Here is a 17029-nt window from a genome sequence, read left to right as displayed (position 1 = left end):
AGCAAATTTTACATGCAGCGAAGCCCACTACAATGTTATTTTTCACTGTCAGTAATTACTTCAAATGTATCCCAAACTTCAGACTTGATTTGAAAAGAAATGACTATTTTGAAATTTCCACTGGCAAGATTTTTTTTTTTTTCACATCTGCTGATTCCATCTTGACAATCACCGGATGTGATATCAAGGAGGGTGTTTTGGAGGGCTCCTGCGCATGGTGGCTATCTTACAGATCATAATCATAGACACAGTGGCGACAATTGTAAAATAAAAACAAAAAGTAAAGCAAAGGTTAATTGTTAACATTAATACTACACATTAAGCCTTTTTGCATTAAACAACACATTAAAAGTAGACTAAAGCTAACAGAACAGTGTTTTTAGAAGGATTATCTAACAAAACAAAATATTTTAGCGGATTCACTCTGCAGAGTTTCAGAAGAGCGGCATAAATGCAGTGTACACATGACCATTGGTCTTCTTTTTATCATTATGAAATATAGGCTAAAACTTTTATTGAAATTGTGAATAGATTAAATACACTGACCCTTGGTTTCACAGACAAATCTTTGATCATTTTTGAGTGAGATGCTAACAGTCTAATCAGATTCAATGAGCTATGCTAAGCTATGCTAAAAGTGGTAACGCCAGACCCGGAGATCGGCTTAATGGATTTGAAAAAGGTAAAACTAAACTGTTTAACTCTAGGGGAGTTGAAAAATGAACCTGTTTCCAAAAAAATGGAGTGTTCATTTAAACCTCTGGCATTTATTTCTCAAACAGTGGAACGGTCTCACTTTCTTTTTTATGAAAACGACATATCCTCAGCTCCCGATATCCACCTGTTCACTGATGCAGGCCCCTCTCTTGGTTTTTAAACCAGGCCCCCCAAACACACAAACCTAAACCAGTCTGCTTCCTCCTTCGTGCAATTCCAACTCTATCCAACCGTCATCTCCGATACTCAATGGGGGAAAGAATGTGGCAATTGTCTTTGATGAGTTTTAATTTTTGAATACCCAATTTAAATACCCAATTTACTTAGATTTTTTACCTTTTAAAAGATTAATACTGTGTTCAATTGAATTACAACAATCCCACAGGAGTTGCCTTTCGATTTTGGTCACTACGACATTACATGGACATTATGGGGAAACACCTTTCTCCAAGAAATACCTCCCCTTGAGCATTCCGGATACAAACTAGTATACAAATCGAGGATGGCTGTTTAAGCCTTGTATGATCTGCCTGGAACCCATCGAGCTCCCCAACGGACACGAAAGGTGCATCTTCTGCTACTATGGCAGAAGATGCGAAGAACACAGCTAAAAGCCAAGTCACTTTCATGGTACCTAAAACCCAGGATTGGTGCAAACTAATCTAAAACTTACCTGGCTAACCAGCTAAATCATGGTATAGGCACTAGTTCTGACTACATCGCAGGCAAAATACAAACACTCGTGTGCGAAACATACACACAGCTCACGTGTCCGAATGCGGAGCAGGAAGAGGTGAATGAACATCAGTTTTGAATTATCCACTGTAATGTGATCTCGTGAACATATTTTCCATTTGTGCTGGTCAACAACAGCAAAACAAACCACCTGCACCAAAACTTGAGCTTGGGTCGCGTCACAGGTAAATGCATTTCTGTGTTGTATGACTGAGGAAACAAGCACCTACAACCAATGTCTCTGAATGACAACAATAGGCAATAAGATAGAAGCAATAGAAGTGAAAAAATAGTGCAAAAAAAGTCATATGCATGTCATTAATAACACTAATGTGTTATTAATGACATGCATATATTGTATATATTTGTTCACATCTCAAAAAAATATGCTCTGGTGTTACATGACCCTTTAAGGTACAACATATAACTGAAACTGCCCTATTAAGAGTTTTTAATGATATTTTAATTGCTACAGATTCAGGTAACTCTGTCATTTTTGCTCTGTCTCCTGCCTTTGATACAACTGATCTCTAATCTAATCTCTGGATTAATATCTTGTGTGGGCTTGGGGGGAACAGTTTAAAAATAGTTTGTCTTTTTTTATCCAACACAAAATTCTTAGTTAAATAAGAAATGTCACTTCTTCTACAGAAAACTTGGCCTCTCTCATCACCAGCTCTTTACTCACTTTATATGCTTCCCCTGGGTTCTATTTTTAGGAAACATGGGGTTTCTTTTCATTGCTACGCTGACTACCTGCAAATTTACCTACCTGTGGCTTGGAACAATCAAGAGTGCTTTAAATTCCTTATGTGCTTATGTGGATGAGGTTAAATGGTGGCTTTCTAAAAACATCCTTTTTTTTTGAATGCAGATTTTATTTTATTTTTTTAGGAAATGCTGGTGGGGAAAGGGTTACTGTTTCACCCCTTACAGGCCTGAAACTCACCAAGTTGTAAGGAGTGATCCTTACAACTTGGTTTATTTTTTAAGCACATTTAAAGGGAAAGCTCACAGAAAAATGAAAATTATCCTAGATGTATATGACTATCTTCTTTCAGATGAACACAATTGGAGATATATTTAAAAATATGCTTGCTCTTCCGAGGTTTATAATGGTTCTGAATAGGGGGCCACATTTTGAAACAAACAAAAAAAAAGCATCCATTCATTAAAAAAAAGCAATCCATACAGCTCCAGTGGGTTAATAAAGGCCTTCTTAAACAAAACAATGCGTTTTTGTAAGAAAAATATCCATATTTAAAACTTTATAAATTCAAATATCTAGCTTCCAGTGAACGACTATACGCAGACTCTGCAAGTTGACTTGCGCAAAATGAGAAAGCTGTAACTTCTTGTATGACTAGTGTAAGCTTAGACGCCTCTTGTGGATCAAACAAATAGGGCTGGACAACTCAAGCTCTTCTTCGCTTATATCAAATTCCTCTGACATTTCTCTTTAAAATATCTTGTTTAACACTTTTAATTCATGACCGGTGTTTTGTTTTGCTCTCTCCTCTGTGCTTCCACGTTCATCATTGCATCGGGTCAGAGGTTTTATATATATATATATATTTCTCCTAGGATGGCCATATGTATACGAATAAATATACAAATAGGATCTTACATAGACATGATTTTTGCCACTTGTTTGCCACCTGATGTCACCTGTTGGAGCTTGGGTTCCTTGCCGCTGTCGCCTTTGGCTTGCTTAGTTGGGGACATTTGACATTTGATAATAAACAGTGCTTCTGATCTGCCTGCATTGACACTATTCTTTAAGAGCTGCTGTGCAGCCAAAATTATGTACCAGTTATCAATGTAAAGCTGCTTTGACACAATCTACATTGTAAAAAGCGCAATATAAATAAGGTGACTTGACTTGACATGATTTTTCAGGTGTTTTATTACACTGGTCACAATTAAACTACCTTCATCCAGAGTGAATGTGCAGATCATTTTAGAAATTGCTCCTTTTTCTAAATATTTTGTCACAGTGATGAACACTGCTATGTCTTTCCAGAATGATTTTGCATATGACGCTTTAGGTCTTTATGATACATGAAACTTTCTTCACACTGAAGACACGTGTAAGGCTTCTCTCCAGTGTGAATTCTCATGTGAACATCAAGGTTTCCTTTATGTGTGAAACTCTTTCCACAGTGAGGGCAGGCAAACGGCTTCTCTCCAGTGTGAGTTCTCATGTGAGTCTGAACTTTTCCTTTTCGTGAGAAGCTCTTCCCACACACTTTGCAGGTATAAGGACTCTCTCCAGTGTGACTTATCAAGTGGCCATCAAGGGATTCTTTATATGTAAAATTCCTTCCACATTGGGTGCAGGAATAAGGCTTCTCTCCAGTGTGAATTCTTATGTGAACCTCAAGGTTTCCTTTATGTGTGAAACTCTTTCCACAGTGAGGGCAGGCATATGGCTTCTCTCCAGTGTGAGTTCTCATGTGAGTCTTAACATTTCCTTTTCGCAAGAAGCTCTTCCCACACAGTTTGCAGGTATAAGGACTCTCTCCAGTGTGACTTATCAAGTGGACATCAAGGGATTCTTTATATGTAAAATTCATTCCACATTGGGTGCAGGAATAAGGCTTCTCTCCAGTGTGAATTCTCATGTGAGTCTTGAGACTTAGTTTAAGACTGAAACTCTTTCCACATTCAGAGCACATGAAACGCTTCTCTCCATTGTGAATTCTCATGTGACATGTAAGATTTCCTTGCTGTGAGAAGCTCTTCCCACACTGTTTACAGGTGAAATCCTTCTCTCCAGAGTGAAGCATCATGTGAGTCTTGAGACTTATTTTATGATAGAAACTCTTTCCACATTGAGAGCAAGTGAAAGGCTTGTCTCCAGTGTGAATTCTCATGTGAGTCTTGAGACTTAGTTTAAGACTGAAACTCTTTCCACATTGAGAGCACGTGAAAGGCTTGTCTCTGGTGTGAATTTTCATGTGAGTCTTTAGGTATTTATTGAATTTGAAACTCATTCCACACTGATGACATAAAAAACTGTCCCCTTTAAGGTGAATCCCCATGTGGCGATTAAGGTTTTCTGTCTTTTGAGCTCGTTTTTGTGCTGAAATCTTTTCAGTCTGTGAACAACAAAAAGATTTTTCTCCAGTTATGAAAACATCCATTTTATTCAGTTCGTGACTCTCCTCTTTCAGCAGCATCAGGTCTAAGGTGAAAAGAGACAAATACAAGTTAACACCAATTTTAACTTGGTTGAGAATGACTGATTTATGTGAAAAATACACTGTGGCATGACTATTTTATGCAAAATTGATGCAAGTTATTGATGCAACTGTTCAATAGGGACCTTAAAGACATTGTTTGACTTTCTGCTACAATATTATGGAGGACCAGGAGTGCCATTTAAAAATAAAATGAAGAATTAATTAATTAATTTAATAATTCAAACATAAAAATGTTAATAAATGAATCACTTTTTTTTTATGGGCGAATTAATAGACATATTTGAAGTTGTTTATTTAATTCCTGTTTTTGAATGTAGTTTAACCCTTTAAAACCAGATGTGTCATCGGCGACACATCCAACCAAGCTGTATTCATGTTACCGTAACTCTTGAACCGTTTGCACTATCAAAATAAAGTTCCTGACAGTAGACAATATGTGCTTTACACCAATATACGGTATTATTACGGTAATTGTATGCTTTCCATCAGCAAATGAAAGCGGTTTTCAGGGAGAGCGGGAAGGAAGAATTTGAACAGAGAAATACGGAGCGCGGTTACAGAGTTTTCAATTACAAAACATTATTAAAAACGGACAAAAAGACCCGGAGTCTGCATATTCAGACGTTGAAGTGGCGTATGCTGCTGGTGTTGATCCAGATGTGCATTGGTAAGTGAAATTTGTCCTTTTTTTCTAATTAAGCTGTGAGAAAAATCAGTAAAATATACATGTATTCAGTGTTTCAATTCAAAACACTGTTTCATGCATTTCATGTGTGTGCATGTATGTGTGTTCCTGCATGTCTGCATGCAGTTGTAGCCGTGGATGCAGTCATGGCTATGAGGAATCGCGTAGCCTTTCACAAGTAACACAAGGGGAAAGATGGAAGATGGAGGCAGAACCTGATATTAGGGCTGCAACAAACGATTATTTTGATAGTCGATTAATCTATCGATTATTAGAACGATTAATCAACTAATCATTGATTATTGTACTGATTAATCATTGAGCTTTGTTTGATTATTTCACTTTAGCAATTAGTTAACATATTGAGTTATACTGTACTTTAACTAGTAAATAAAACAAGGAAATCACTTCAGCTTTTGAAAGTGTATTTTTAATGATTTTCAAGCCAACTGAATAGACCAATATCCTTCAGGTTTTCTTTCCCCTTCAGAAGTCATCAATAGTCCAACTGTTACAATGACTGGTACTGTGTTTTTAAGTCTGGGAATTGTAATACCTTTTTAATAACAGTAAAAATATGAATGTAATTGTGTTGATATATATATATATATATATATATATATATATATATATATATATATATATATATATATATATATATACACACACATTATATATATATATATATATATATATATATATATATATATATATATATATATATATATATATATATATACACACACATTATATATATATATATATATATAAATTTATATATAATATATACACACACATATACATATATATATATATACAGACACACACTAACTATCGAGTTTATGGTCATTGAATGGCTGAGGTAAATGTTACATTATGTGTGATATATTTGTTTGCAAGTTTTATTGACTTCTTTCTGTGGTTAAAACTCCCATTAAGTGATTACATTACAGATGGATTCATTTCAGTAAGTTCAGTAAGTTTTTTTGTCAGTCAGTACTTTTTGATGTTCATTCATGTCTATTTCGCGCGGTAATAGAGAGGAATATGTTCACATGCCGCTTGAACAGAGGTGTTACAGCGATCTGCCGCTCCAAGTTAAACAGCGTCACAACCACAAGTACTGTTTGAATCCCGTAGTAAAATTGACAGAATTTAAAAGCTGAGACTTAGTTTTATATCAAAAGTAACCTTATCTGTCGGGGCGCGTTGTCTGTGTCCTCTTTGCTCTGCGATGCATCTTTCACTGTGTGGGACGTGTGGCGTGAGAACAGTGAGTTTGAATGAGAGTTGGTGGCCCTGCATGACAGTATTCTGTAGTTATGCTAAACGTTATGTTTATGTTTATGCTATGTTAATCTCCCACATTTCACGGGTTCGACTTCGTTTGCACTACGTACTCCAAAGCGCTGACTTCGTTTATTGGATTGGATCCGGGAGGGCTGCATTACAGTAATGCGCTACAGCGCCCCCACTGGTAACACCGCGTTATTGCAGGCAAGAGACTATTCGACAACAAAAATATTTGTCGATAATTTTTTATTGTCGATGTTGTCGATAATGTCGACTAATCGTTTCAGCCCTACCTGATATACTGCCCAATGTTCCGAGGTTTACTCCCAAGAGAATGCCTGGAGTGCAGCCTCAACTCATATTTGGCAAAAATGTCTCCGCTTGATATTTTCAGTCAGTATTTTGATGACAAAGTCATAAAGATCGTGTGTGAAAACACAAACAAGAATGCGGTGAGAAATCTGGAGAGGTGTAGGAAATTCACATGGACTGAAATATGCCCTGAAGAAATGAAAAAGTACATTGGTTTGCTTCTCCACATGGGTGTGATGGATCTGCCAAAAGTGACTTCTGGAGGAAAAAGACTTTGTTCCCTTCCCACTACTGTGATGTCCAGAGATCGTTTCCTAACAATCTCCTGCAATCTGCATATCACTGATCCAATGGAAGATGCAGAGAATGACAAGAAACGGGGCACAGATGCGTATGACTGTCTCCACAGACTGCAACCACTCTTGGACGTTATGAGGAACAGGTGCATGTCTATTTACCACCCTAAACAGCACATTTCTGTTGAAGAGCGGATGGTTGCCACTAAAGCCAGGGTATCCTTCAAGCAATACATGAAGGCCAAGCCCACTAAGTGGGGCATAAAACTTTTTGTGATGGCTGATGTCAACAGCTACACCATTGACTTCAAAATCTACAGCGGGAGGTCAAAATTTTAATCCGGGAAAGGCCTGTCTTTTTATGTTGTCACATCACTGGTGAACCAAGACTACCTGGGCTCAGGTTACGTGGTTTATTGTGACAATTTTTATACAAGCCCTCTCCTCTTTCATCACCTGCGGCAGCTGGGATTTGGTGCTTGTGGGACTTACAGGGAAGGAAGAGCTGGTGTTCCTTCAACCAAACAAAATGCCCTGAACAAAAGGTCACCAAGAGGCTTCATTTGCTGGATCAGAGATGATGATCTTCTGTTTGTGAAGTGGATGAACACAAGGGAGGTCTCCATGTGTACAACTGTCCACACAGTGTACAGTGGGGAGACTGTGCTGAGGTGGCAGACAACAGAGGGTGGGTAAAAACATTCCCAGGCCAAATGCAGTTCGGCAGTACAATAAGTACACGGAGGGAGTTCAGGACACCTCTGACCAGATGCTGGGAACAAAGCCGGTGCACCGTAAAACACGGAAGTGGTACATGACCATTTTCCAGCACTTCCTGGACATTGCAGTGACCAACAGCTTCATTTTATACAAAGAGTTGTGTGCCATCCATCAGAACAATCCCATGAGACAGCAAAACTTTCAGGAGCTGCTGGCTGCTCAGCTCACAGGTGTTCCCCTGAATGGCAGCCCCAAAGAGAGATGCGATCATCTGCCTGTTCGTGTGAGTGGCATTCAGGTCCCATCGAAGAAGGCCAGCATGGGTCCGTGTCGTTGCGTATAATGTAAAAAGAGCACCCCATGGAAGTGCCAGGAGTGTGATGTGGGCCTATGCTTGCAATTAGATAGGAACTGCTTCAGAGAGCACCACATTTGAGTGACTAGATTGAATTATCAAAAAACGCCTGGAGAACTGGGGTAAAAAAGGCTCCTGAGTGAAAACTCTGCAACCCAGTGTCACAAAAAAAGACTTGTATATACAAAAAGCTCTTTTCCAAAATGCGATAAACGCCAAATAATAAAAAAAAGTCATGCCATTTTGCTGTGTACTGAACCTATTCTCTGCTTCCATCAATGTTTCATGCCAAATCGCTATATTTCCTTGTTTAAAATGTACTGCAAGATAGCAGTTTCGCTATAAGCATCGAACCTGTTTTTAGCCTAAATGTAATATGTCCTCTCGCCAATCAGAATTTGGTGAGCGTTCGATGCAATCTAACATGGCGGTTCTTTGAAGCGAAGGAGTTTGTTTGTGCTCAGTCTTCAAAACGAGTGTTTTAAACTCTATTAACACTTTTGATGGCCTGGATGAGCCAGTGAGACCTACACATGGGGGCCAGAGTCTGGAGCCCCAACTCGGCTCGGTTCCCGAGATAGGGTCGTTTGAATATAAGGGTGTCTCGGCTCGGCTCGCCTCGTATGTGTGTGTGTGTGTGTGTAAGTGTGTGACGTTGTATCAGGCGATCAACCTCTTCAGTAAACACATAGTAACCCTTTCAATACTGAGATTCTAGATGTTTTTATATAAAAAGGCTAAAAAAAGGATGGATTTGTAAACAACAAAAAAAAAAAACTTTGAATTTATAATCAACAAAACTGTTGTTTCATTTAACAATCATTGTTTAACATGTTCAGACTGAGCAAATAGACCATTTTAACAGGATAAATTGAATATTAACAAAATGTCTAGGTTAATTTTCATGAAAACTATTAAAATGGATTTGTTGCGTTCTGGAAAAGATCCCCTCATATATATTATAGTTCATTTTTGAAGTTTGAAATTTAAAATTTTTTTCTATTTAAATTCTATTTGCAAACTCAACACACACATTAATTTTCAATAACAGTAATTTATTGAAAGCCAGTTGTTTTCTGAAAAAAAAAAATGACACTTTCCACATAAAGATAGCACATTGTATTATCATTTTATAGTCAAAAAACCAAAATATGTGAAAACGACCCATTTTAGCTTCAGGTTCTAAAGGGTTAATAAAACAATCAATTTAAAAAAATCTTTTTTGAATGTATAAATAAATAGACAAATTTGAAACGGGTTATTTAATAATTATTTTAAAATGTAGATCAATACAACAATAAAAGGTATATTAGTAAATCATTTTAAATGCGCATTTAAATCGCCTTTTTAAAAAAGAATTCGGCAAATGCTTTTTTCTCTCTATTTACCAATTGTTTTTCTTTGTTGGTTTGCCAAATGCTTTTCTTTATCCATTTGTCAATAGAGTGGTAAAATGCCATTGGACAGTACACACGTTGAGGCCCCGGTATACTTCAAATTAAGTTCTTTTTTCGTTCTTCATTTAGGGGTAAAATGAAGTTCAAAATGCGTGACCAGCGATATAGAGGGTATGCAACAATGTCATTTTCCCACTGGAACGTGCTCCCTCAGCTGGACTGAGTGGCAAAAGAACCTGCTGCATGACTGATTTAACAGGGGAAACTGCGAAAACTCAAATAAAACAAACAAAATACACTAAAATTTTTTTCTTACAACTTGTCAAATAAACCTAATCCATGGATATTGATATGTAGCCAGGAGTCGTGTTTCCTGAAATTTATATGTGCCTGATTTGACAATGGGGAAATACATAAAGCAAATATGTGAATATTTTATACAACTACAGCATAGGTAGGTTTAAATCGGAATAATCACTTATATCAATGTTATATATATATCGTCATATTGTCCAGACCTAAAACATACACGGCGCAATTATACACAAGGTGTGTTTGCTAGTTTGTGTCCGGTGCCGTTCGCGTTTTCCCGTTCAGCGCCACGTCCTTAAATTAGTAAATGCATTTGCGCCAGTTAGTGCGCCCATGGGTGTGCTGGTCTAAAAAAGAGGTGTGTTCAGGCGCATTGCTATTTTAAGGAGCTGAAAATAGACTGCACCATAGACCAACTCAAACCTGGTCTAAAGTCTAAAGTCAATGGCGCAATATTTTTTTGTTAGAGAGCGTTGGTAGAAACTGCGCCTCTGGGCGCGTCCACAGTGCGCATTGACTTTGCTTATTACACAGAGGGATGCGCATCACACAAACATGCCAAATATTAAAAACAAAAGGACTACAGTGTAAAATAATATTATTGTGTAGGCTACATAACTATTCATCATTACATTTTTATATTTATTGCGTGTATTAGAATTAGGCTACCTATTTTCAATTCAGCCTATTACTACTTATAACGATGAACGAAATTGGCTAATTGATTGACTAATTAACGTAGTAAAAATTTGCACCTGTCACAGCTCTAGCGAGAAACAATGAGGTTCATGCTCGTGTGTTACGCAGCACGTTTGAACTTATGCAAAAACCAATGACGCTTGTTCTTGCACATCAAGCAGGCTCTACTGAACTGTTTGTTTATTTTCTGATAATTTTTATTTATGCAAAATAAATGTTTTTGATAGTGTTGCATAATTAAGTTAATTAAATACTTGTTTTGCATTGTTTTGTTTATGCAACTAATTTAATGTGTGACTTCATGTCATCAAGGCCAGAACACACCAAGCCAATGCCGACGAACTAGTGGCGAAGAAAATGGACTGTGGGGTGGGCTCACATCGGCAGCGTCTGTGTCCAAAGTTGCCCTGAAACACCAAACCAACACTAGGCAGCCGATTGCCAAGTAGCACGTCAGTTCTGCGCCTGTGTGAGATGAAATGCCTTTCCGAACCAGCAAATTTTACATGAATGCACTCCCATTATGAATGCAATGAACTCGTAATCACAACTTCAAAAGTGGAATTAACAAATTTCCAAGAGCATGTAAGGCAGCATTAATATTTGTCTGGTCATGTGATCTCAACAATAGGACACTCATATGACATTCTTCAAAAATATCACTAATTTCTGTACAGATGGACATTTTAATAAGGATCAAATGACTGAGTTTGAGAAAGAAACCAACCTGTTTGTTCCTCAGTATCTTCTTGTTTCACACTGAATACTTCTTCAATCTTCATGTCTTCACTCTCCTCTTTAATAAACTCCATCATAGTGTGTCACATAGATCTTCACCAGGAGTTTTTCTGGGTGTTTGGACACTGTCATTATTAAGAAAAGAATAATAAATGGAAAGAAAAATAAATTCAAACTAAATCTCTGGGTGCATCTCAATCAGTGTGATTACCTCCCACACCACAGAAATGCAAATTAACAAAAGAACACAATTACTTTATATTTTATGACTTTAAAGTTGGTATTTAATGAGGTATTCAACAGATTCCATTTTCAAGAATTTTAAACTTTTTGTTACTCACAGAAATAACGTTTATTAATGTTAGATAAAGCAATACAATTGTATATGCAGATTAATTCATTGTAGATCTCCTCTAATAATTATAAAAACAACTGAACGATATTTTTATCGAATCAAACACGTTAAATGTTTAAAAAAACAAACCTTTCTTCAGCCGAATGATTCACAACAGATGTAGGGTCCCGGTGCATACTTATGATGTCATATCTTCAGACCAAAATAAAAGTCCCATTCACAAGTTGCTGTCTAAAATTACAAAGTGCAGAGAAACTTACATACAGAAGCACACACGTAGTAGTAGTAAAAAATAAATAAGGTATTCATATTTGAGGTATTCATTATTTATGTTGTCTAATGATGTGCTGAAAGATTTTGTAGCACATCTTATATGTGAGATTCTTATATGTGAAGTCACAAAACAGTCATGTTTGGGTACATTTATACCAGGGGTTGGTAATTTATTTTTCAGTAATATGACATTTATAAATTTGTTTGGATGCATTCTTCTAAAGTGTCATAGCAAAAACTATAATCATTCCACAAACAAGGTTTGTCAATAACATCAAACCTTAATTTAATGGCTATAGACAAATATGAAATGATATATAGGTAATATTTTATATAATTTATGTATGATTTATATTATTAATATACCCCTAATCCATTACACATGAGCAATTCTATTTTTACACTTATTAAAGTGCCCCATTATGTTGAAAGATGGGTCAGTATCCGGTAAACTTGGACCAGCTTTCTCCTTAGAATCACCACCTGTAAATATGATTAATTGTTGATGTATACATTTTCTACCGGGTGTTCAAAATATGAAGTTTTATTTTATGTTATGTAGGTCTTTGGCTAACCAACCAACAATGTTATTATGTAACATTATAATCTAAAACTTTAAAATTACATTCATTCAGTGCTCGGCTGATGTATGCACAGTTATGATACAGTTCCTGCATCCACATGTCCAGAAGTTTCTAAGAGAATGCAACATCTTACAGTTCTACAATGTGTGGTGCTTTGAAAAAGGTGAATTTTCAGCTTTGTGTATTTCATAACATACAGTGTGGTAATGACATACTCTATGCATTTTTGGTTGTAATAGGTTCATGACAATGTCTGTAATATTCATATACTGCATAAATTGTTACAGGTTTAAAAAATGAGATATTTCAGAGGGCTCAATCTCTGTAGCAGTCCAACGCTCCAGTAACATCACTCTCCGACTTCTTTGGCCACTTTAACCATGAGCGGTACGGTCCCACATATGGGATTCTGAACGTTCAGAAACGTCACATAACTCCCAGATGCAAACTGTGCTTTCGAGCTTTGGCTGTGAGACGGACGCGCGCAGCTCTTGTCATATATCACAGCTATGCAGTGTTTTCAGGCATTCCAAACCACTCCGATCCTGGTTCATCGCCAAGGCTGATGCCTTTTCAACCGGGGTCGGAGCGGTCCTCTCACAGCAGCAGGGTGATCCTCCACAACACTGTCCATGTGCCTTCTATTCCAAGAAGCTGTCCCTGGCAGAGCAGAACTACGATACCAGCAATCAAGAGCTCCTAGCCATCAAGCTAGAGATGCTCTAGAGGAGCAAATCACCATTTTTTGATAATTACTGATCACAGGAATCTCGAATATCTGCGCAATACCAAGAGACTGAACCCAAGGAAAGCTGACTTCCTGAAGGAAAGCTGGTTCGTCTGCCCACTCCACACCACCCATGGTCTCATCTGGGCATTGACTTCATGACCTTCCATCTTCTAACAATCATACCTGCAACAATCATCATCGTGGGCCACTTCTCAAAGGCATGCAAACTCATCCCTCTCAAAGGATTACCAACTGCTTTTGAAGCTGCTGAAGTGCAGTTTTAAAATGTGGCCTTCCTGAAAACATTGTATTGGACCATGGTCCTCAATTCATCTCTCGTATATGGCAGGCTTTCTTCAAACTACTGGGAGTATCAGTAAGCCTCTCCTCCAGTCACCACCCTCAAACTAGAGGTCTTCACGGGTCCAAAAATTCATACCCGAACCCGAAGAGACCCGTAAATGTGCTACACGGAACCGACCCGGCCCGACTATTATTTTGAAAGTTGGACCCGAACCCGTGCAGAACCGAGAAATGCCATAAATGTACTACCCGGACTCGTCTAAGCTGGACCCGAACCCGACCGGACCCGTCTGGACCCGATCGCACATAGGTCTATTCCGCAGCAAATTGCTATTAATAAGTCAATAAACAAGTTGCGAAAATAAAACGTGTTGTCTTACCTAATATTAGTAGGGGTTCTCCCTTGTACCTGACTGATGCACTTGCCAAGAAAGTTCATCCGTTATTCCTCTCTTGCCGGTTGAAATGCTTAATCCACTCATTATTCCAGCTTTAAAAGTTCACTTGCTGTCACGATGACAAATGCAGATGACAATTGCATTATTTCGTTGTATCTAGAGACTCGAGTCAACTCACATTATAAAATAACTTTGACTGTTTGCCCTTTTGAATTATAATAACGATTGCTTGTTCAGTGACATGGCCGCTGACGTTAGCATTACTTATTTGTGGTCATTTCTGTGCTTTCTGAGCCTAGTCTGACCAAAACTTTAGATATAACAAGACGGCATAATTTTATTATAAAAACGGGAGAAAGAAAGTGCGCTCGCATGAGACATGCGCGTTAGCTGGAGCAACCTGAAACATAAGCTTTAAGCGTCACAGATTTGACATTCGTGTGATAGTTCATATTTTGTTAAATTATTTGAAATAGGCTAGGTTATTTAAATGCGAATGTGCAAGGCTACAAGCAGTTCTTGAGATTTGAAGTTTGTTTGCATTACTGTTGCACACGATAGGAATAGGAAAACTCGATGATCACCGTTTGCTTGCATTAACTCCGCCCGCTCTGCTGGGGTCACTCGTGTTTTTTCACCTTATTCCCCGGCTCATACTTTGCAAGTTACAAAACACACACAGCGCTGACGGACTCCCAACACGGACGGGTGATCTCCGAATCAAATCGGCTCAGGTATACACACAATGTTAATCAGACCCGGGAACTGAAGTAATAGATTAGGACCCGACCCGGACCCGGCTGACCATTTAAAATATAGTCCCGAACCCGTACGGGTCCCGGGTCAGGTCCCGGGTCTTCTTTGTAGACCTCTACCTCAAACAAACGGCCAGACTAAGCGGAAGATCCAGAAGATCAGGAGGTACCTGAGGTCCTACTGCCACCAGAACCAGGACAGCTGGAGCCAGTTACTTCCGTGGGTAGAGTATGACCAGAACTCCCTAAGACAATCCATCACAGGGCTCACCCCATTCCAATGTATCCTTGGATACCATCCTCTGCTGTTCCTCTGGTCAGGTGAGCCCTCAGAGGTTCCAACTGTCAACCACTGGTTCCAGCAGAGCAAGAGAGTATGGGACTCAGCTCATGTGCATCTCCAACAGGCAATGCAGAGACACAAGCGGCAGGTTGACACCCCTAGAACACCGACCCCTAGCTACCAACCAGGCCAGAAGGTGTGGCTCTCAACACAAGGCATCCATCTCCACCTGCCTTGCTGTAAGCTAAGTCCCTGGTACATAGGTTGATTCACAGTGCAGAGGCAGCTCAACAAGGTCACCTGCAGGCTATACCTTCCTTCACACTACCGCAACTCACCATCATTTCATGCGTCACTTATTAAACCACTCTCTGAAACCTTGTTGTCTTCCCTGACAGAATCTGATGGTGATGAGGTACGTCCTCCTGCTGAACTTGCAGATGACAAAGGCATCTACCAGGTCCAGGCCATCCTTGACTCGTGGTGGTGGGGCCCCAGGCTGGAGTACCTCATTGACTGGAAGGACTACAGTCCTCACACAATATCACACTGAACACCCAGATCGCCCAGCTCCCATGGGTCGAGGGAGGGCCCGTCATCATCACACCTGGCCTTCAGGAACTGCCCGTGGAAGAGGTACTGTCACGGAGTCACAACCATCATAGTCCAATTACAAACCATTGTCACAAGATCAGCACACTCCATCTACTTGTTGGGAATTGTAATTCACTGCACCTGCACCTCATCATCAGCACTCACTATAAAGAGACACTTGTCTGGTCTCTTCCGTACCAACACTAAAGGCTCTTTACCATCTGTCATCCGTCATCTGCTACTGATCCATTCATCTGCAAAAGAGACAGACATCTCTTCTGGAGGTCTTCCACAGCGTGATCCTGCTTTTTGCTCCCAAGAGTGTGGTTTTAACTTTTATTGGATTGTTGTGCAGGTAATTTGCTTACATTCTGCAATATTTTTAAAGGGGACCTATAATGCCCCTTTTACAAGATGTAATACAAGTCTCAGGTAAGTTTCAGTTAAAAAAAACCCCCACAGATCATTTATTATAGCTTGTCAAATTTGACCCTATTTGGGTCAGCAAAAACACACCATTTTTGTGTGTCCCTTAAAATGTAAATGAGCTGCTGCTCCCAGCCACTTTCTAAAAGAGGGTGGAGCTTTAATAGCTCATGTTTCGGTTGCTCAACAACCGCAAAGCTGTAGAATCTCACGCAGCCAAAATGACGATTGTCAGTAACAGTGTTTAGCCTTACATTGTTCATACCGGAGTCAGACACTGATGGAGAGACTCAGGAAGAAGTTACAACTTATAGAATGCATCTGAATGTTTCTCAACGGATAGTGGATACATATATATATATAGTTGCTTTGGAGTTGATTCAACTTATCCACTAGCATGTGCCATCATGTTAATCTTTTTTGCAAATCCAGCATTGAATTGACTTTAGTTTGTGAAGCAGTCCGGCGTATGGAAACAACACTCTACTACAACAACTCTTCCTCTTTTCTAAAGCAGCCCAACATAACCTTGCCCCCTTTGTTGTGTGTTCCTGGTGGCAGGGTTTATGTATATTTTTTGGTTAGTGATGTCACTAACCTGGAAAGAAGCTCGTTTTGGTCCCTACCAGCTGTTTGTTGTAGTCCTGAAACAGAGAATTCTTTAAAAGAAAATATCTCCCTTTGAATTGAACTTTGAGTGTCATAACTTTGCTCCCTTTGAATGGAACTTTGAGTGTCATGACTTTGCAGACGTTGTTTATGATCTTACAGCAGCATTACACTAACTAAAGTTAACAAAAAGTTAAATCATAATCAACCACCCCTTTAAATTCAGATATGCATTAGTGACTACTTAGTTTCAA

General features: G+C 38.8%; 1 protein-coding gene across 2 annotated transcripts; it reads right to left on the bottom strand.

Annotated features, from left to right (window-relative positions):
• Positions 1-3354: 3354 nt before the first annotated feature.
• Positions 3355-16779, bottom strand: LOC137024966 (gastrula zinc finger protein XlCGF57.1-like). Of its 2 annotated transcripts, XM_067392941.1 has the most exons (4): positions 16765-16779; positions 11950-12051; positions 11455-11590; positions 3355-4639 (listed from the first exon to the last, which is right to left on the bottom strand). In XM_067392941.1, the coding sequence occupies exons 3-4, from the start codon at positions 11540-11542 to the stop codon at positions 3462-3464; spliced, it is 1266 nt and encodes a 421-aa protein (XP_067249042.1). In that variant the 5' UTR covers positions 11543-11590; positions 11950-12051; positions 16765-16779; the 3' UTR covers positions 3355-3461. The 2 variants fall into 2 exon arrangements, with proteins under 2 accessions (XP_067249042.1, XP_067249043.1); XM_067392942.1 differs by lacking the exons at positions 11950-12051; positions 16765-16779 and having other exon boundaries at positions 3355-4553; positions 11455-11491.
• Between the last annotated feature and the right edge of the window lie 250 nt (positions 16780-17029).

The sequence above is a fragment of the Chanodichthys erythropterus genome, chromosome 8 (genome assembly GCF_024489055.1).
Source record: "Chanodichthys erythropterus isolate Z2021 chromosome 8, ASM2448905v1, whole genome shotgun sequence".
NCBI lineage: Eukaryota > Metazoa > Chordata > Actinopteri > Cypriniformes > Xenocyprididae > Chanodichthys > Chanodichthys erythropterus.
Note: the sequence above shows the minus strand (reverse complement) of the source record. Positions and strands in the feature narration are given on the sequence as shown.

Coding starts and splice junctions, on each gene's coding strand:
- LOC137024966 (XM_067392941.1), bottom strand. CDS start 11,542: ATGATGGAGTTTATTAAAGAGGAGAGTGAAGACATGAAGATTGAAGAA. Junction 4,640..11,454: donor AGATACTGAGGAACAAACAG/GTTGGTTTCTTT, acceptor TTTTCACCTTAG/ACCTGATGCTGCTGAAAGAG.